We start from the raw sequence: 20,738 nt of genomic DNA, 5'->3' as shown, positions 1-20,738 counted from the left end.
TCAGTGGACACCTTTGCCTCCTTCCAGATCCTAAGGGCAAAGCCTTTGTGTTCCACTTCCTTCTACTCCTCCTGCCGGTTTGCTGAGTGTTTTTGTAATGAATGGATGTTGAATATTGTCAGAGACTTTTCTACAAGTGTTGAGATGATCACGTGATTTTCCTTTTTAAGTTTGTAAATATGGTGAAATGCAGTGTTGACTCTTAAATCTTAAATCTTGCAAACATTTACTGGTTTTCAAGATTTAACATGAGAAAACCTTGCAGACAAACCTTTATTTGGACATAACCCCACTTGTGATGTAGTGTCCTTTTTATGTGTTCAATTTAATTTGCTAAAATTTTAAGAATTTTTGCATCGTAAGTGAACAAACAATAAAGGTATATTGTGCAGCACAGAGAACTAGAGCCATTATTTTGTAATAACTTTAAATGGAGTACAGTCTATAAAGTTAATGAATCACTTTTATATACCTGAAACTAATATAATATTATAAACTGTACTTCAGTTTAAAAAAATAAGATGGGATAACCTTTAAAACAAAGAATTTTTTGCACTCCTCTTAAAATAATCTATAGTAACTGGACCTTGGATTTAAAAAAGTAATTTTTAACATTCTGTAAACTTAGTTATTTCATTAAAAAATGCTTTTGCGATTACAGTTTAAACAATAAGCAATCAGGCTGTTCGGTTTTTACGTGTAGTTAACTTACTTGATCATTGCTGTAGAGCCTATGAAACCACCAAAGTTCTTACCCCTTTTGGTTAAACTACCTGTATCGCAGCAACCTAACAGGAGTGGTTCCTGTTGCAGAGGCAAAGCTGAAGGTTATTATTCAGGAGCCAGAAATTGTCATGCAGTTAAAGCAGATATTGTACATTTTGAGTAGAAGTCTTAAAAGAAACTTAGAAATGGGTCTTCTCCATGAACAAGTGTCACCACTAGAACTTGGCACACCACTAGGCATGTGTTTTGTCACCGTTTTCACAGGACTGAAGACATTTCCTTCTCATCTTCAGATTTGTGTGGACTGCTGCCTCTCAGCTCAGGGTCCTTGTAATGGATTCCTCGAACGGGGTTTTCTCTTTTTCGTGCTCATTATGACTATGTGATTGGGAGATGACCGGCCCTGTGACATGGCTACACTGTAGCATCACTATTGGCAATGTTCTGAGTCTCCCTGACGGGGTTTCCTACTGCGTTGTGCATGGCGACAGGATGTAGAAGGAGGTGGCCGAAGATGGGGTTTGGGGCCTTCCTGCGTGTTCTGTCTCCATCCCCAGCGTTGAGCGCTCTGTCGTGTTTGGCAGGTGAAAGATGAGCAGCACCAGTGTTGCCTGGGGAACCTGAGGATCCCTCTCAGCCAGCTGCTCGCCTGCGAGGACATGACCCTGAACCAGCGGTTCCAGCTCAGTAACTCAGGCCCCAACAGCTCACTGAAGATGAAGCTCGCCCTCAGGGTACTGCCGTCTCCAGAGCGCAGCTGGGGGAAGGGTCCTGGGTGGGCAGTGCCCGTGGTGCTCACGGTGCTGGGCGCGGGGCAGGGATGACAGGGACGTGCTTTACGGGGAGTGTGAGTTTTCACATTGCTGCTGGCTGTGTAGCTCAGGAGAGAGATGACCAGGGCTTGGACTCCGACACCAACAGCAGCAGAGTTTCCAGGTTGCTTGAGCAGGCCCGGAATTGTTCCTTGGGCTTTCACATGAATCCCACCAGCGTTTTTTTTTTTTTTTTTTTTTTTTTTAATCCTTTTGTCCAGAAAGTATTGCTATCTGGATCAATGAAGTTTTCTGCTAATGTTAAATTTTCAAAGGTCATTCAGAAAAAAGAATTAAAAAAAACTCTGCAAGACGGTAGAGATTACAGGAAAAATATTGTCCAAAATAGACGATGATTCATTTGTAAGTACCTAAGGAAATGCTGAAAATAAAACTGGCAAACATACGGGAAAATGCTAAAACTCTCTAATTTTTAAAATGCAAATTAAAATGCAGAACCAACTTTTTTTTAAAGTAAAACAAACTTAGTCTGTGGAAGGTGTGATGGAAACGGCCTCCTTGTGCCTGGTCACAGCCTTTCCAGAAGGGACTTCAGTGTCTTCAGCTGTAAACCACAGAGCCCTTTCTCTGGAAATCTGACTCCTGGTAATAACACAGAACTGGGGGTGTTGGCTGCAGCTTTACTTGGTAAAAGCGGGAAGAAGCTTCAGGCCGTCGGGATGACCCCCAATGCGGGGTTTAGACTGCTCAGGTACATGTGCACGCTCAGAGCTAATGTGAAGGGAGGCAAAGCGGGGAGGTGTTGCTCCCAGGTCAACCCTAGGGGTCTGGCAGCCTCGCCCCGCCCCGGTCGCTGGTGGAGACGGTAGGATAAGGGTCAGCGTAGGATGGGGTTTGTGGCTCGGGCTCTGCCACTGTCAAGCTGTCACCACTGTGCAGAAGAGTGGACAGGAGGAGGCCGGAGAGAGATGCACAGAAGTGTGGCTGGCACCACGCGGTGCTGTGATGCTTACCCGCATGTGCCTTTTTCTGCACTTTCTGTAATATGGTAGGATAGCTGAACAGAGAGGCTAGATTGTTTTTCATGTTTTGTGCCAAGCTTCAAAGAAACGTTTGCAAATGAGCATCTCTAAAGCTGTTCATGTATGAGGCTGTTACCAGTGTCACCCGTTTTAATTTTGTATCTATTTTCACCTCAAGGTACTCCACCTTGAAAAGCAAGAAAGGTCTCCAGACCACCAGCACTCAGCTCAAGTAAAGCGACCCTCTGTTTCCAAGGAAGGGAGAAAAATATCTGTCAGATCTCAGATGTCTGCATCGCCAGGCACTGCTGACAGCAGCACAGCCCCATCCACGCCGGTCATGGGGGGCTGCGATAATAAGCCAGGTGTGGAAGAGAGAGCCCAACCCGCAGAGGCCAGCCCGCAGGGTCCGCGGGACCTGGGCAGAAGCTCCTCCAGCCTCCAGGCCGGCAGCACCGGCTCCCCCAGCCACGTCTCCGTCAAGGAGCCCACCCCAAGCATCGCCTCAGACATCTCGCTGCCCGTCGCCACACAGGAGCTGCGACAGAGGCTGCGGCAGCTTGAGAAGTAACTAGACGCCCCTTGCTCTTGCTGAATTGGCTCTTGACCCGCGGGCTGCGGGGAGGGAATGCGGTCCTAAGCCAAACAGCTTTCAGGCAGTGTGGCCCTTTCGCTCACCGAGCCTTTGGCTTTCAAAGTAAACCTGCCATTTTCCAGGGCCTAGTATTTGGCTTATTTAAAGCTTAGGAACAGTGGGGGGATCCTCAGACCAGGAAGGCAGAGTCTGAAGCTGACCTGACGCGGAAAGGCTTGGCGGAAGCTGGACACGTTTGTCACATGAGAACAGGCCCTGCTCTTTCATGCTTGGCCGCCACCCATTTCACCGCCCAGCGGGTTTGTCTGTCTGTGGATGTTTGTGTGGATTTCTCACTTATGCCCCCTGAGTCATGGGCGTGTCCGTGGTTTCCTTAGATAAGGACAAAGTCTGCAGTTACCCTAACGTGAGCCTTTTCCTCTCAGCAGGGGGAGTGGGTTGCCCTTTGGGGCGGTCTCCTCTTTGCTGCCCTGCGGTGTGCTGAGCACGGAGCAGAGGCCGAGGTGTGGAGCCTGTGGCCCAGGGCTCAGCCGGGGCAGGCGGCCTTAACCCATGCGCAGAGCAGCTCTGCTCGTGGCTGCAATTTCAGGAGAAAGGAAGGAATCCCTGTCTCTCCCTTGCTCTAGAAAGAAATAGAATTTTAAATAAGAAACCAGTTTTTCCCAGGAGCTAAATTTGAGGAGAAACCGAGAAGATCTCAGAGCTGAGTCAGAGCCGTCATTGGTTGTCCTGGAGCTGGTGCCTCAGCCTGAGATGGGGATGGAGGGGAGGGGGTGTGACCTCATCAGACGACCCGTGAGGTGCACAGCAAGGGGCTCTGAGAAAGGAGTGCAGATTTGGGCAGTTCTAGGGTAGACATAGCTTCAGAAACTCTGAAGAGTGGATGCTTGTAAGGAGAAGCCTGTGTCTTGTTCTCACTTTGGGCTACATGGTTGTCAGCAATTGGGTTATATTGAACCCTCGGAGGAAGTATGAATCCAGCTGGTCCGTTCATACCCAGAAGTTCAGACTAGGTTCATGTTCGTGGGTGCTTTGCTTCCCGCTTGTCTGAGTGAATGAACGTGCTCACAGCCGCTGTGCTGTCTGAGGAGTGCTCTCACTCTCGGCTTTGTTTCCTCAGTGGGACGACCCTGGGACAGTCCCCGCTGGGGCAGATCCAGCTGACCGTCCGGCACAGCTCGCAGAGGAACAAGCTGGTGGTGGTCGTGCACTCCTGCAGGTGAGCCGGGCTCTCGGCTCTCGCGTCACGGACAGCAGTTTGTTTCATTTACAGACGAGAGCAAGTAGGCAATACTGCAGTTAGATACCGTAGTCCTGGTTTTCAGGTTCTTAACCTTGTTTCATAACATTTTCTGTTACTAACCGTTTTGGTTGCTTTGCAACACTCCCTTAAGCTGCCATATTGCAGTTCATAAAACATTCCCTGTGGTTGAACGTTTACAACATGATAATAAGCATAGTTTTCTTTTAGTGAAGTGTCTTTTGGGGATTCAATTTCCAGGAGTGGATTTATAACAATTCAGAGAATTCAGGCAAGTCTGTGGGATAGTGACAGGAATAGCTGTAGTTGTTCGGGAAGAGCCCACGAGCTCTTTTCCCCACAAGCAGGACGGTTTGTACTGGTTCAGTAAACATAACGTGATGTGACGGTGTTGCTTCAGTTTGTGTTTGATGACTGATGATGGTGTGGCGCTGATTATTTTCCTTTATGTGACTTGATTGTCTCACTAGTAGCTGTGATGGAGATATGTGGTAGAAATATTTGGACGTTATAAAAAGACGTGGAAACAGGAAAGTAAAATTAGTAACATTTAGAAACATGATTATATAAATGTCGAGTTCGCTTCACTACCTATTTATTGAGCACCTTCTATGTTCCTGCTGCCGAGATAATTACTATGTGAGATTCCGGAGCAGCAGTCTGATTCAGAGGACTCTCCCTCGTGGGCTTTCGGTCCATCAACAAGTGAACAATTGGAAGTGGTTGCAGGGACAGCTGACCCTTGAACAGCGTGGGTTTGAGCGGCATGGCTCCACCTACACGAGGAGCTTTTCAGTAGTAAATGCCACCACCCTACACGATTTGCAGTTGGTTGACTCCAAGGATGCGGAACCACATATGCGGAGGGTTGGAGCCCTTAACGTCCACGTGGTTCAAGGGTCGGCTGTAATTAAATACTAGCGTGTTTGGCCCAGTTGTCCGAGGACGAGAGCAGCATGAAGCTGCGTGAAGGAGGTGGGCCTGTGTCTGTGAAGCGTTCGGGTGGACGAAGGGCAGAGGGTGGGGTCCGTGGCCTGAGCAGGAGCCGGGGAGGGGTCTCCCGCGAGGCTGGCCGCGTCCCCTCACTGGGAGGGGACAGTGAAGCAGTGTGGAAAGGTGATTCTCTGCGGGTCAGAACATCCCCCAAACCCTGGGCGCAGGAAACGGGGCAGAGGCCACCTCTGCAGAGCCGCTGACTGAAGTGCGCGTGGGAAGGAGGCAGTCACGGGATGCAAGTAAAACCAGGTAGTAAGTTCCAGTGCGGTGCTCCTTAGATAGATTAGGTATCTAATTAGGTATCTAATCTTAGGTAGATTCTAATACCGAGCATTCTCTGGTTTGTGTTATAAGAAATCTCATTGCCTTCTCTGAAGACGGCTCTGATCCCTACGTCCGCCTGTATTTGTTACCAGACAAGAGGAGGTCAGGAAGGAGAAAAACACACGTGTCAAAGAAAACGCTGAACCCCGTGTTTGATCAGAGGTACGCGTCCACTCAGTGGGGTGGACAGTTGTGTTCACCACTCAAGGAAGGCCTGGTGGTGCCTTGGAATGATGGAGGCATTTACACCAGTGAGAGCATGAGTGAAAAACGCCTCCCGAAGAGCGGTCATAAACTTGTTAACATAAATAAATAAATAGGCATTTGAGCATCACATCGTGAATCCTCAGGCCACACTCCACCAGCCTTGGCCTGTGCACATGTGGAGAAATAGTAAGTTGAATGGTGTTGATATCCATTAACTCAGTTACTAGTCACTTAATCATGGCTTCTCACCAGTGACTTTATTTACGCGGAGATGAGAAACCGATGGGCAGGCACCCGGTCCTGGTGTGGGTGTCTGGCTCAGCCGCAGCCTCTAAGAGTTCCTGCAAACCTGGGGTTCAGGCTGCTCGCTCTTGGGAAGGCCGGCCATGTCCACATGTCCCCGTGTCCCCACAAGGCCTCCGACCTTGTCCTCTGCTTTGCCACCTTCGCTTCTGGAGGCTTTTGTTCTGCAGCATCCGGTTTCAGGCTCCAGAAGGTGCCTGCAGATCCCCTCCTCTGTGAGGCTGCTTCTCGGACACCCCACTTCTGTTCACTTGCAGGCTTGGAGCTCACCCTCTTTGGGGGAGCGGACTGCCCTGGGCCCCGCAGTGTGTCGCACACCATGGCCCACGTTTTACACCGGGAGTCAGGCATTGTGTCCACACGGGGGAGCCACAGGGTCAGCCTTTCGCAGGTTTAGGATTCCAGTCTCCTCTTATGTTTAGAGAATAATGGAAAAAAAAAAAACTTTGAGTCTTCCTGAAGGGCCAGGTCCAAACATCTAGCAGGAGAGATCAGTTTTATAATAAAAAATGAACATCACATTTGGAATGGTCTCATAAGCAGCAATGTCATTTTTTAGTTACGGTAAAACAGCAAAATTATGGAGAAATTTAAGGATGATCCTCTGTTTTCCACTTCAGCTTTGATTTCAGTGTCTCGTTGCCGGACGTGCAGAGGAGAACCTTGGACGTGGCCGTGAAGAACAGCGGTGGCTTCCTGTCCAAAGACAAAGGGCTTCTCGGCAAAGTAAGTTCGAAAAAAAAAAATCCTACGCTTTGTAAAAATTAAACACTTAACCCAGAGTACTCTTTTTAGACTAGATTTATGTACGTGGATAAACCACGTCAGCTAAGCTGCTGTGAGTGGTTTGTGAGCTGGTATCAATGTGAATTATCCCCCCTGGTACTTTGTGATAACTTCCTGTCAGGACTGTTGGATACAGGAAGGGCCTCTTGGGTATAATTGACCGTATAGGTCATGGGTGGATCATAAGGGTAGAAAAGTTGAAAAGTGAGAGGCTGAAAATGAGGGAGAGTGTGTTGCCAGAGAAGATCGGAAGCGATGGTGAGAGGCCTGAAACCCACTGTTGCAGGCCTTTTCTCACCACAGGTCCTGGTCGGTCTGGCATCTGAAGAACTCGCCAAAGGCTGGACCCAGTGGTGAGTGCCCCCCAACAGACAGACGCAGAGCCCCGTGCGTCCATTCAGCAGCGCGTCCCCTGTGACCGTGTGTCTTCCTGTGTCTCAGGTACGACCTCACGGAGGATGGGACGAGGCCCCACGTGGTGACGTAGGCTGCGCTGGCCGAGGAGCCCCCGCTGTATCCGCCAGCCCCGTGCCGACACGCAGCCCACACAGACGCACCCATGCTCTTTTTATAATTTCATGTACTTGGTTACTTGTCCCTTAGTGGTTTTATAAAACATTGACGTTTTAGGCATATTTGGCCATTATTAGCATTAAGTTTTGTATGTTTAATTTCCTCTAGTATTTGACCAGTTTTTTCGGCGTGCATAGGATAGTGGTCAACCGTTGTGTGCGTAAAGCTGTATGTCAGTTGTCTCTCCTAGGAAGCCGATATATGGTTGTGCTTTTTTATTGCTTTGTTTTGTATATCACTGAGGTGCACTATGCTGTGTAAATAGACTATTTTTTATAATCTCTACATGCTGGTTTGAATTCAGAAGAAAATGGATCAAGGAAATATATATTTTTTTTCTTCTAAAACTTATTAAATTCTTATGACAAATAACCGTTTTTGTCTCTGCAGGAAAAAGCTCTCAGTGACCTATTTTTTGGTGTTTCTTTTTAAAAAGAAAAGCTGAAAGATTAGTAAATATTAGTATATTTCTGCCCACTATGAATGATGAAAGAATGTATTCAAAGTATTTACACTTTCATAAATATAAAGATGTATTATTGAGAAGTCAGTTGAAGTGCTTATCAGGAAAAGTGTCACATAACTGAGTTATATAAAATATTAAGAGCTGTCATGGTTCATAAATCATAGTGCACTAATCTGAAATTTCTTACATAAAATGGAATGTCTCAAGTTTATTCCTAGTTGCTTGTTGTAACTTATTCATGAAACAGTGCAGATACATAATCATACTCTTCCTGAAATGTAATACAGACGGATTTTAAATGTTAGCAGTTAGTCTGTTGTGAAATTTACAGTGTTTTTCAGCCCGAAAAGAAAGACAAACTCACGTTGTCCCCGTAGAGGCTGTGAGGTAGGTCGGGGTGAGTAGCTAGGAAGTCGCGGCGGGAGCCGACGCCGGCCCGTGATCGTCAGCGTGAGGCACACAGAGGACAGAGCCCCCGAGCCGGCGCCAGCCACCACCGCAGCCCCGGGGTTCCGGCACAGCGGCTGCTGGTTGTAAGGAACCCCTTACTGGGTTTCCTCACTTTATGCCATGACTGACCTCAGTATTGGAATATTGTTATACAACTTTTATTTGGGAATATTTTTCTTCTTAGATTATGAAAAGCATGTTTTAGATACTTAAAGGCCGCAAGCCTCTTACAAGGTGAGGCTCCATAGCCGTGCGGCAGCTGTGCATGCCCCGAGCACAGGGTGCACGTGTGCAGAAAGAGCTTTAAGGATTCTGAGACGTGTGGTGCAAATGACTTCCTTAGCCAGAGGGCACCCTACAGCTACGTAGTAATCCCGGGGAAAATAGAGCTGTGAGATTGAGTCAGAGACCTCACTAGGGCCCCCGCCATGGACTCCTGGGCGTGACCGGCCTGCCCAAGTGCCTGTGTGGACGCCACCGCTGCTCCTGCCCTCTGGCGGGTTTCAGTGGTGTCCACCGCACACCTTGAACCCTGGGTGTGCGTGTGATGGGGCCTGTAGCCTGCGGTACGTCTCATGCAGTCGTGCAGACCCGGTGCTCTCGCAGCTTCCTGGGTCATGAAGCTTCTCCGAAGCCCCAGCAGAGACCATCTCCTCTGTCAGCGCGGGAGGGCCTTACGAACGTGGTGACACTCAGGGGTGTGTGCTCGGGAAACACCTAACTCTGGTACTGCAGCAGCGTGAGGAAGACAGGTAATTCCTAAATCTAATTGCCTGCCCGTGATACTAGATCTTTGGAGATTTTTTAAAAATTAGGTTTGTTGTGGGAATTCCCTGGTGGTCCAGTGGTTAGGACTCGACGCTCTCACTGCCAGGGGCCCGGGTTCGATCCCTGGCTGGGGAACTAAGATCCCACAAACCACGCGGTGCAGCCAAAAAAAAAAAAAAAAAAGTTTGTTGCAGGGCTTCTGGCAGTGGTCCCCAGCCTTTTCGGCACCAGGGACCGGTTGCGTGGAAGACAGTTTTTCCATGGACTGGGGGTGGGGTGGGGGAAGATGGCTCGGGCGGTAACGCCAGCGATGGGGAGCGACGGGGAGCGGCAGGTGAAGCTTCGCTCGCTCGCCCGCCGCTCGCCTCCTGCTGTGAGGCCAGGCTCCTAACCGGTCCTCCTCCCCGGGGTTGGGGACCCCTGGCTCCTGGCATATTTCTAAGACAGGAGAAACACTCACTGAAATGTAGCATACCAGTGATTTCTACCAACATCCCCAGCTTTTGGGTTTTGTAGCCACGTGGTTCACCTGTTCAATGTGTATTTTACATGGTGGAATACTTCAGTTAAGCAGTTAGGCAAAATAAATGCCGTGAAAGGTACAAAGCCCAGACAAAGCCAATTAGCAGCATGATGTCCACCCTCTGTGTGGATCGTGGGGCTGGACACAGACCCAGCAAACAGCTCCATTCTCTTCGAAAGGAAAGCGATGACTCTGAGGTCACTGAAACACCTCCCAGGTGGGATTCTGTCTTGATGGCCGATGGGTGTTTTGGGAACCTCTTGTGTCCAGTTGGGCAGCTGAGAATCAGTATCAGGCCAGACCTCCGCCGGGCTCCAGGATCCTGGCGATGGACACTCCGTTCTCAAAACCTTCATGGCCGGTGGTTCTGAATAATTGATTCATCTGGGAAAAGGGAACTTTAGCTTTTCTACCTGGAGCCAAACCAATGGAGGGGAAATTTGCGTTGGTTAATTTGAATTGTTACTTTGTTGCTTATCCTGTGCCTTAAAGTAGGAAGTGTGAGGCAGTTGCTTCAGGTTAAAACAGAAGGAGCCTTGCAGCTGAATTCACCACAGTTTCTTCCTTATCCAGAGGTCAGCCCTCCTTTGTCAAGCACTGAAGCCAGATGCAGTCAGCGTGTGTGTTTATATTGTGGTTGTTGCTTTAACTCCAGTCCAGCTGGATGGCCTGCTGTGGATGGAACACAGCAGAAGGTTTATTGTAGAATGCCCTTTCCACTCAGCTAATTTTACACGACAGTGCATGTGTTTATTCAATAAAACGTTTCTGTTAGCTCACTTGTGATTTGTTCTTTCTTTGTCTTTTGGAGTAAAATTTTTAGTGTGGAAGCAGATAATTTGAAAAGTGGTTACAGTATAGTATTTATATTTGCTAGTTGTTAATTCTTTCATTTTCAGAAGAACTACCTCAGGGCACTGATATTACTCCTTTTGTTTCCATCTTCATTTGACTATTCTCTGCCTACCTCAGACTCTGAGTTTTGAAAACAGCTCTTCTGAAAGATAATCATGAGTAGAAAAAACAGTCTTGAAAACCAGAGCACTGAGAAGGAATGAAAGAGGGTCTGGTTTGAACAAGTGGAGGGGAACCACTAGAGGTGCCACTGCTGTTGGCATCCCCTGCCGATGGTCGGGGTGACTGAGGCGAGTCTCAAGAGTCTAGCGCCAGCCTCCCTGTTAATCAGCTCACTCAGCACCATCACAGTAGCATAATCCCAGTTTAGCTTTATTTAAAACCATTTCGCGCCTGGACTGTAAGTGTCCAAAGCAGAGGTTATGTGGGTGTTACTTAAATCTTTTCCAATTGTTTATCACTGTTCCTAGCACACAGTTGGTGAATGAATATCAGTTGAATAAAGGATGAATAAACCTGGCAGACCTTAAATAACATTAATTTGTCCTAACAAGTTTCCATTTAAGGAAAGGTGGGCACCTATTGATAGTTCTTAGTTCGGGCTAAAGAGAAAGGTGCTGGTGAACATAGTAAAGAGTACACCCTATTGAGACAAAGGCCATAGTCTGAGAAATAATTGAGAAACAATTGAGGCAGAAAAGTGGGAAATGAGCCAGGAGGTCTGTCTGTATTTAGTGTTAATCTGGAAATCCTGGGCAATACGATAGGGAAAGAAAAAGATTATAAATTTTGTATTGGGAAAGAAGGTCATTTTCAAATATGAGATTGCCTGTGTGAAAAACCTAAGAAAATCATGTGAAAACTTTTGGATCGAACAAGTATTTAATAAAGGGTCAGTTATAAAAACATACAAATTTCTGTGGTTTATACACTAACATTGATAGCGACTAGAAAATATAATGGAGAAAAGAGTACAGCAGCCCTGGAACCACAATAGCAGTGAAAACCTGCAGCTGTCGGGAGCGGGCAGGGCGGGTTCATCGCTTCCCAAGAGCCCCGTCCCCAGAGATCTGCCTCTGTTTGGCTCAGCTGGCTCCCGGGGAGCCACGTGGAAAACAAACAGTGGCAGGTGTTTAACACATCAGCTCCCTGGGATGGCGACACAGGTTGGGACAACAGGAGGCTGACCAAAAAATTTTAAAGGAAAACGGGGGAAATTGATGTCCAAAAGGGGCTTGGGAAAACTGGCATTCCTGGGGCTCTAGAAAGATGTGCAAGTGCAGGGCTGTGAACGTGTCCGGAAAGGCCTGTGCGAGTGAGCCTGGACCCGTCACCTCCAGCTGGTGTTGAGGCACCGTGCAAGCAGGAAGTGAAGGCTGCGGCAGAGGTGTCAACCGCATGAGGGGATGTGAAAACAGACTCCCCCCGCCCCCCCCCCGCCAACACACACCAGCCCTCAGCAGATACTGGGAGATGAGTCCAAAGTACTAGAGAGACCTCTGCCCAGTCACTAGCTGACCAGGTCGGCTAACTGAGCAGAGACTTCAGAGGCAGCACAGAGCAAAGGATATAGCTTTTAGGGGACTCACCCAAGAAGGTTACTAAGCGAAAAATATCTAAGCTGTGGAGAGGGCTCTTACAGTGTTGCCACGGTATTATTTTAAATGTTCGGTTTTCAACAACAACAGAACATGAGACGTTCACAGAAACAGGATAGTATGGGCCACACACGGGGAAAAAGCAGTCATGGAAAGTGCCCCCAGGAAGCCCAGATGTAAGTAGACGGAGACCTTAAATCAGCTATTATGTAAGTATGTTCAAAGAAAACCGTGTCCAAAGAATTCACGGAAAGTATGAGAATGATTCTCAGCAAAATAGAGAATGGCAATAAAGACAAAAATTATCAAAAGGAAATAAAAATTCTGGAGTTTAAAATACAGTAAGTGTAATGTACATTTCACTGAAGTTCAACAGTAGATTTGAGCAGACAGAAGAATCAGCAAACTTGAAGATGAGTCACTGAGATGATCTCATCTGAGGACAAAAAGAACAGAATGAAGAAGAATGAACAGGGCACCGTCTTACACACAGTGAAGTCCCAGAGGGGAGGGGGAAGCAGGGCCAGAAATTACATTTAGGAGATGATGGGCAAGCATGCTCGGATTTGATGGAAAACATTACACATTAAGGAAACAATGGACTCCAGGTGGGATAAACTTAGAGAGGCCCACGCCAGGCACATTTCAGCCAAAGGGTGGAAAGTCAATCTTAGACCATCTCCCACAAGGATTCTTCGATGAGATACTGCTGACTGCTTACCTGAAACCACAGAGGCCGGGACGGGGGTGACGATGCAATGTGGTGGAAGAGCCCCACCTCCAACAAGAGTCCTTCAGAATGAAGAAGGGTGTGGGTATCCCCAGGTTCTCTTTTTTCACTGTTGTTGGCCCACCTGCCCTGTAAGAACCACTAAAGGGATGGATGTCTCTGCATCCATACGTCTCGTTAGATGTCCCCTTGTTTCTACCTGGAGTGGCCCAGGGGCTAAGAGCGAGGTTCCCAGGTCACGCTGGGAGCATGGAGGCTCCCACACTCAACCCGCCCCGCCCCATGTGACCTGGAGCAAGTGCATCATACATGCATGCAGGAGTGGGCACGCATATGTGTGTTGCGTATGCACGTTGAGTGTGCATACATGTGCCTAGTGTGTGTGCATGTATGTAGTGTGTGTGCATATGCACGTTGTGTGCACGTGTGTATGTGTAAGTATGCACGTGTGTGTTTAGCTCCTCCAAGACCATCTTCTCAAGCCCAGGGTCTCAGCCTGGATCCCCCTGAAAGTAGAGCCTAAGGCGCGGCTTGGGTGCATGTGGTTGTTCAGAATGTGGGCCTGTGAGGGAAACTTCTTCCTTTTGTTCTAGTCTCTGAAGCAGTTTGCATAAGACAGTGATCATCTGTTTCTTAAAAATTTGGTGAAATTTGCCTATAAAAATTTCTGAGCCTGATGTCTTTTAAGAAGATTTTGATTACCCATTCATTTTAACATTTTGTATTAGTTTATTTTCAATTCCTTATCAAATCAGTTTTGAAGATTATCTACCTCATGCTTTCCAATTTATTGGAAAACTATTTCTTATGAATTTAATATCTTTATTATATTTGTAGCTGCATCTCCTTTTAATTTCCTGACATTGTTTATGTGTACCTTCTACTTTTTTCTTGATTAGACTTGCTAGAAATCCACTTATCTTACTAGTTTTGTAAAGACCTTGCTTATTATTTTATTATATCAATTATTTTTGTTTTTGTATTAAATTCTGCTCTTGCCTCCCTTTCTGTCTTCTTTGGTTTACAGAGTTGAACATCAAACTTATTTTCCATCTTTCATATTTTTTATTTTTATTTATTTATTTATTTTTTGCGGTACTCGGGCCTCTCACTGCCATGGCCTCTCCCGCCGCGGAGCACAGGCTCCGGATGCGCAGGCCCAGCGGCCACGGCCCACGGGCCCAGCCGCTCCGCGGCACGTGGGATCCTCCCGGACCAGGGTACGAACCCGCGTCCCCTGGATCAACAGGCGGACTCCCAACCACTGCGCCACCAGGGAAGCCCTCCATCTTTCTTTTAAAACAATTACGTTCATTTAAGGCTAGAAATTTTACTCTACATCCTGCTCCAGCCTCACCTCCCAAGTTTTGGTGAGTACACACTTTCATCTAGATCTAGGCATGTTCTAATTTCTATTGAGATTTACTCTTTATTCCTTGAGTTACATAGAACTCAAGGAGTAAGTTTCAAAGCATGATGCCCCACCCCCCCTTTTTGGTGTTGGTTATGAATTTAATTGCACTGAGGTCAGAGAAGATGTCTACACGACATTGATTCTTTGGGGGGAGATTGAGCTCATCCCCTTGCCCCTGTCTTTGCCCTCCTGGCCCCTGGTCCAGAGCAAGTCTTAAAGGATGTTCTGAGACCCCACTCCATGGGGAGAGTTGAGATTTTGAGATAGTTCCTGCGACCAAATGAGAGAGGGACTTGATGTGGCTGCTGGTCGGGAGCTGTGTCTGGGTCTGTGGCTCCTGTGCCAGAGGCACTGGGTTTTGAGCCTTTCTGCTTCTTTTCCTGGGCAGGTGGGTCTGCCTGGCCCTTGGCTGCAAGCAGACAGCCCAGACCTGGTCTCGGTCCACCGTGGGGCATGCCCAGCCCACTTGCCCGAGGAACCTCACTTGCTGCACCTGCCTGTCCGTGGCCTGCACCCTCATGGCCTCAGGACCTTGTTCTGCATTCGTGTTTGAACCATTTATGCTTCACTGGCACAGAGATGCATTTTCGGTTTTGTCTGTTTGCATCCTATCTCCCGTAGCTGCTAGGAGCAGGGGAAGTGAGCAGAAGCATGCACTCACTGCGCATCGTAACCCACAGCACTCATGTCTGTGTCATCCTGCGAGAAAGGAGTCACCTGACAGTCTTGGGCTGGTGACTGACGCCCCCTCTCCCTCAGAAGCCTTGGTCCCACCAGGTGGCGCTGCCACCACTGTGATGCCTTGCGGCTTTTAAAGGTTCCCGTAAGGAGCCATTTCATTCATTTCTGCGTGTATTTTAGAGCCAGAAGGAGCTGCTAGTTGTTACAGCTCTGCCTCCCATTTTCCAGGCGAGGAGCCAGGCTCTCAAGGAAAATGATTTGCGCAGGATCTCGTAGCTAATTGCCAGAGCCAGGTAAGCCCCACCAGCGTGCCTTACAGGCATCTCAGGATGACAAACTTGCCAAATAAGGAGGCTTCTTCTAAACTAGAGGCATAGCCAAATCAAAACACAACAAAATACTTGCAGTAGAATTATTCTCACAAGATTAAATGGGTTGATGGTCCATTACTTCAGTTATTATTTTACTAAACTATCTCAATATCACAAAAATATTTAGACCATCCCTTGAATTTAATTTTTCAGTAGCAGCCAATAATTACAGTTTCTTTACTCTTTCACAAATGGACTTGTAGGAAAATATCCAATAGAAATAAGATAAACAGAGTATATGGTATAAAGTGATTTAACAAGATAGATAGTTAATGTTAATTTGGATAAGACAAGACTAACCTCTGAGCCATTTACTATAGGTGCTCTTAACATGTGTATTCCTGGAAAAGGCTGTGAAAGGCAATCTTCACTTTCATGCAGACAAAACGCTATGCAGAGGGCTCTGCTCCTGACTAAGGGGTCCGGGTAGAGTATTTCATAGAAATTGCTGGCAGATTTAGCTGAGTGTGAGTGACACATGGAGGAGCCCCCGCAGGAACAGCAGTGCTCAGGGGCCCCTTTCCCACCTCCCGGGAACTGGCCACCCCGTGCATCTGCTGTGCAGTGAGAGAAGCAGACACAAAATGCCACACAGCATGTGATTCCTAGGAAATGCCCAGAACAGGCAGATCCACGGTGGCCTTGGGGCCAGCTCGTATTCCTGCCTTCTCAACACTCTCCCCTGGTCCCCTGGGTGCACGCGGGACCCGTCCCCACCTCCAGAGAGCCTGAGCGGGCTGGTCTGGGGAGGCCCAGGCTGGGTGTCAAGGACTCCAGGGTGATTGTGGTGTGACTCAGGGGTGAGAACTACTGTTGCCGGGTGCGGCTCCCTTCCGGAGGCTTCCTCAACGTCCTGCTGCCCGTGAGCACTGCCCAGGGGTGTGGGCTGTGCAGATATTCCCACACCAGCCCTGCTTTCCCACCCCAGTTAACTCGGATTCAAATCCCCAGCTTGGCATATCTGTGTTGGTACTCACGCTGGTGAAATTTGTTTATAACAGCTTTATTGAGATACAATTCGTATGCTATAAAATTTACCCTTTTAAAGTGTACAATTCACTGGTTGTTAGTATGTTCATGAGGTTGTGTGCAACCATTACCACTGTCTGATCTCAGTTCATTTTCATCACCCAGAAGGAACCCTGCACCCACTAGCAGTCACCCCCGTATCTGTCAGCCCCGGCAACCCCTAACCTACTTTCTGTCTGTGGATCTGCCTGTTCCGGACATGTTGTACGAATGCAATCACTCTGTATAGCCTTCTGTGTCTGCTTCTCTCACTGGGCATCGTGTCTTCAAGCTCATCCACGTTGTAGCCTGTGTCAGAACTTCGTTCCCTCTAAGGCTGACGAATATTCTGCTGTCTGGATGGACCCGTCTTGTTTGCCCATTTGTTGGTGGACGTTGGGTTGTGTCCAGTTTCGGCGGTGCTGGTGCACTTTGAGGGCACAGTGATCACGTCCTGTGTTGGACGTCTGGCTGGGAAGGGTGCTGGCAGGGTGCTTTCCCCCACCCAGGCCATGCTCGCTCACTGTGTGCTCAGCACTATCGGTTCTATGCTCGTGCCACTCAGGTTTTATCTCTCTCCATCTTTTCTGCTATCGACTTCTAACCTGCACATTAGGATCACCTGGGGATCCTAATACTCGTTAAAAACACTAATGCTCGCTGTGTCCCCCAGTCGTCTGACTTAATTGGTCTGCACAGGTATAGGTTCGTGGTCTCATAAGCAGCTCACTAAATTCCAAACGGCAGCTTGGCGGAGCATGCTTTGCTTGGGCCATCTATCTCGCTGTCCTCTGAGTGACCCACGCAGGAGACCCCACCCAGCTCTGCGGTGGCCTCCCCGGGAAGAGCTGCCCCGTGCCCAGAGCCGGGAGGAAGATGAAGGCGGACAGCTCCCCTTTCCCCTCATCTTCCCAAGGTCATCACGGCAGGGGGCGTGCAAATGGCGCCTACAGAGGGGCGCCGTCTTCACCCTTCCCCCCCTCCCCGGTGTTTCACTCGGGTCTCTCAGTCTGGGGCCCAGTCCCTAGGGTAGGGCAAGGGTGGGCATCCGGCTTCCAGTTGCTTCTGCTTTTTCTTTCACTGTTGTTCAAATACATCCACGTTTCCCAGCCTCAAACTTTTAGTGACAGAGACAGTACAGTATAAAATCACAGAAAGAAGGACGTATTTCTGCACGTGACTCCTCTTTAGCCCTGAGCCCGCCCCCTTTGGGCTGTGGCTTCAGAACCTCCTTGTTTTATCCCTTTCTACCCAGGAGACAGGACCCCGGAAGAGTGGACACGGGGATGGAAAAAGGGAGGAAAGGGAGCAGGTTCGGCGCCCGGGAGGGCGTGAGCGCCCGCAGCCCGTCGCGCGTGCAGGCAGCTGTGGGTTCCGAGGCGGGAGTGGACGCCTAGGACGGGGTGACCGGCTCCAGAGTGAAGAGGGGGGCCTGAGCTGGGGCGTGGCATTCGGGGAGCCGGGGCTGCGAGGAAAGGCGACGGGGTGGGGGGAGGCGGAGGGGCGCGCTAACCGCCCGGGGACACGGCCGGCCTCTCCACGCGCCCGGTGGGGCCCTCCTGCCTCACTGCCGCAAGCTTCCTGACAGACCAGGACCACCCCCAAAGGCTCTGCTTTCATGTTGTTGTAACGACAGTATTTTTGATCTCATGGGTTTAATGAGGCACGTGGTCAAGTTCATTTCACCTGTTTGTTTTCATTTTTGCTAGTGAGGTCCCTGGGGTCACAGCTGCAGCTGTGGCTCCCGTCATTTTGCCATTGGACAGCACTGTACCGGGCCGGCGGTGACCACCCTCCCCCTCCCCAGACCGCCAGTTAGTCCAGAATCCCCTCCGGAAGGTTCCAGCCTGAGGGAAGGCAGCTGCAGGGCTGCATCCTCACAGAGAGCGGCTGGGCAGGAGGGGACAGGGTTTTGCTGGCGAGGGCCTGGGGGTTCCAGGGCACAGCGGAAGGATTTCTGACGTTGGGGTGGGTGGGGAAGGGCTAGCACGGGGTCTCATGGGGACCGGGGCTGGGAGGTGGGCTGCAGCTTTGCGTGGCGGCCGGCTTGAACAGGGCAGGGGCCCAGGGCACCTGCATCACAGCCAGGCCCTCACAGCAAAGCCCAAAGCCTCAGGACGCGGGGTGATGGGCTCACGCTGGACCCCTGGGGACAGTCTTCCTCCAGGCCCTGACTCCAGGTGGAGGACAGGCCTGGGGTGAGCCTGGGGCCTTTGCTGCTTGACCCTGGTGTCCGAGTGGACCCATGGCCCCCATCTTAGAGATGCATTCTGTATTCCTCAGTTGTTTATAAACAGTTCCCGAGGCTTTTCCAACACAGTTCATTCTGATTTGGCCGATTGGCTTAACGGTGAGGTCTGGATTTATGGATCACATTGTTTCCATAAACTGAGTGAGTGCCATCTGCAGCTCTTCAAGGTGTGAGAGAAACATAAAGCAAGCAATAGAAGATTTTATTTAAAAGAAGTTGTATTGGCAAAAGTGCCTTGAAATAAAAGAGTAACTGATATAATTAATAGTAATTCAATGTATCTGGCTAAAGGTTTTTTGGAAACCGAGAAATGATTTTAAGTGACTGGATAAAAATTCTCTTTGAAATTCAGGTGGTTTCCAAGTTTTTGAACAAAAATTGAAGGAAAGCCCAGTTAAGTTATTAGCTGATACAAGTTAAATTCAAAGAAATTGATGATAGATCAGTATGTGATTTTTGGCATTTTATTAAAATACATTCAAGGAATAAGGTACATTGCTATTAATTTTTTTTTCATTTCTGTCTGCTTTTTTTGGTGTGAACAAGTTTTCTCAGTATTTACATCTATTAAAAAATAAGAATAGAATATTTATTCTTAGAAACATAAATTGATTGAAAAAATAGTCTTAACCACAGCATTAAGAGGTGTGTTTCAACAAAATTTTAGTTTTATATTTGATAAGTACATATCAAATTTATAATCAGTTTATATGGCTTTGATCTATTTGTATCCCTAATTAATAAAAGTGTGAATCTAGAGCATTTTGGTCACGAGATGTTAAATATGTATCTGTATATACGTATATGTATTTATATATATATATATATATATATATATATATATTTGCTGGAGACATGGTCCATAGAAGCTGCGTAGCAAAAGTAGATGCTACGTTAGGACAGAATTATGTGGGAAACGTGGAATTGACATATGCGTTCACGAACACTCGTTGTCCAGTTGCTAGAGAATTCAGACATCACTTGATATATATAAAGGATGATGTCACAGTTTTATTTTGAGTCAATCTTTATGTCAGAGATTGCATCCATTTCAGTCATTTAAGGCAAGACAGATTTTGATATCAGGCTAAAAAATGTCAGGATCCGAGCTCGCGTGGAACAGGCGGGGCCCGGGTACGGGACCGGGAGTGGTGGGCCTTGGGGGAGGGGCTACGGGCGGGGTGGGGCTCGGGCGCACACTGGGAGGCGGAGGCGCACGCCCTCCGGAGGCCCCGCCCAGACGCTTCCAGTTCTCGCGAGAGCGGCGCGTGATGACGCGCGGGCTGGCGGAGCGCGTCGAGGGCGCCGGCGCGCGGGTTTGAATCTGGTCCGAGCGCGGGAAACTGCGGGTCCCGGGGACGAGGTGAGTGCCGCGGTGCCGGCTCGCGAAGGGCTGGGGGCAGAGGCCCGGGAAACAGCGGGGTCGGGCAGGTCGGGCCCCTAGCACCACAGCCCCGGCATGGGCCGTGATCTGAGCCCGCGGCCCGGCTGGCAGCTCTGAGGTGGCCGAGGAGGTGGGCACCGGGACCGGGAGCGCGCCACACTCCGCGCCTTCCCTCCAGGACTGAATTTAGAGGATATCCAGCTTGGACCCGGGACTGACACTGGACAGGACCCCCAGCCTGGGCTGGGAACTGACCCCGTATGGGACCCCCTGAGCCCTGGACCTGGGACTGACCCGAGACGGGACCCCCCCGAGCCCTGGACCGAGGGCTGACACCGGACAGGACCCCCAGTCCTGGACCCGCGACTGACCCCAGACAGGACCCCCAGCCTGGACCTGGGACTGACCTCAGTTCCCTGAGCCTCCGTGCTCTGGGAAACCCGTCCTCAAGTATCTCTCCTACGTCTGAGATGAATGGTTTGATCCAGGTGACGAGGGTTTTCCATGGTGACAGTGTGACAGGGATCTCTTTTTAATGCTCGTCTTAATTCAGTGCCAGACCTGCTGTGTGAAGAGCACAGTGCCATGGGGACGGTAGCTGCATGGTGGGATGGTCTCTCACCTAGAAGGTAGCTCTGGCTGGAAGGGTGAGGTCTTGTGCACATAGTAGTGC

General features: G+C 49.0%; 2 protein-coding genes across 7 annotated transcripts in view; both read left to right on the top strand.

The window, feature by feature from the left end:
• Positions 1–10,547, top strand: part of ESYT2 (extended synaptotagmin 2) — a 77,374-nt gene extending 66,827 nt beyond the window's left edge. For all 4 annotated transcript variants that reach the window (XM_079932503.1, XM_079932502.1, XM_079932505.1 and 1 more), the window contains 7 exons: positions 1,311–1,460; positions 2,700–3,088; positions 4,237–4,335; positions 5,728–5,859; positions 6,828–6,933; positions 7,297–7,346; positions 7,435–10,547. In XM_079932503.1, the coding sequence (XP_079788629.1) occupies positions 1,311–1,460; positions 2,700–3,088; positions 4,237–4,335; positions 5,728–5,859; positions 6,828–6,933; positions 7,297–7,346; positions 7,435–7,480 (972 nt within the window). In that variant the 3' untranslated portion in view covers positions 7,481–10,547. The remainder of the gene's footprint in view (positions 1–1,310; positions 1,461–2,699; positions 3,089–4,236; positions 4,336–5,727; positions 5,860–6,827; positions 6,934–7,296; positions 7,347–7,434) is intronic.
• A 9,398-nt stretch (positions 10,548–19,945) lies between these two features.
• Positions 19,946–20,738, top strand: part of NCAPG2 (non-SMC condensin II complex subunit G2) — a 61,984-nt gene continuing 61,191 nt past the window's right edge. For all 3 annotated transcript variants that reach the window (XM_079931239.1, XM_079931240.1, XM_079931237.1), the window contains exon 1: positions 19,946–20,044. The gene's annotated coding sequence lies outside the window, so the exon portion shown is untranslated. The remainder of the gene's footprint in view (positions 20,045–20,738) is intronic.

The sequence above is a fragment of the Stenella coeruleoalba genome (assembly GCF_951394435.1).
Source record: "Stenella coeruleoalba genome assembly, chromosome: 9".
NCBI lineage: Eukaryota > Metazoa > Chordata > Mammalia > Artiodactyla > Delphinidae > Stenella > Stenella coeruleoalba.
The sequence above is the reverse complement of the archived record's forward strand: the minus strand, read 5'-3'. Positions and strand labels throughout refer to the sequence as shown.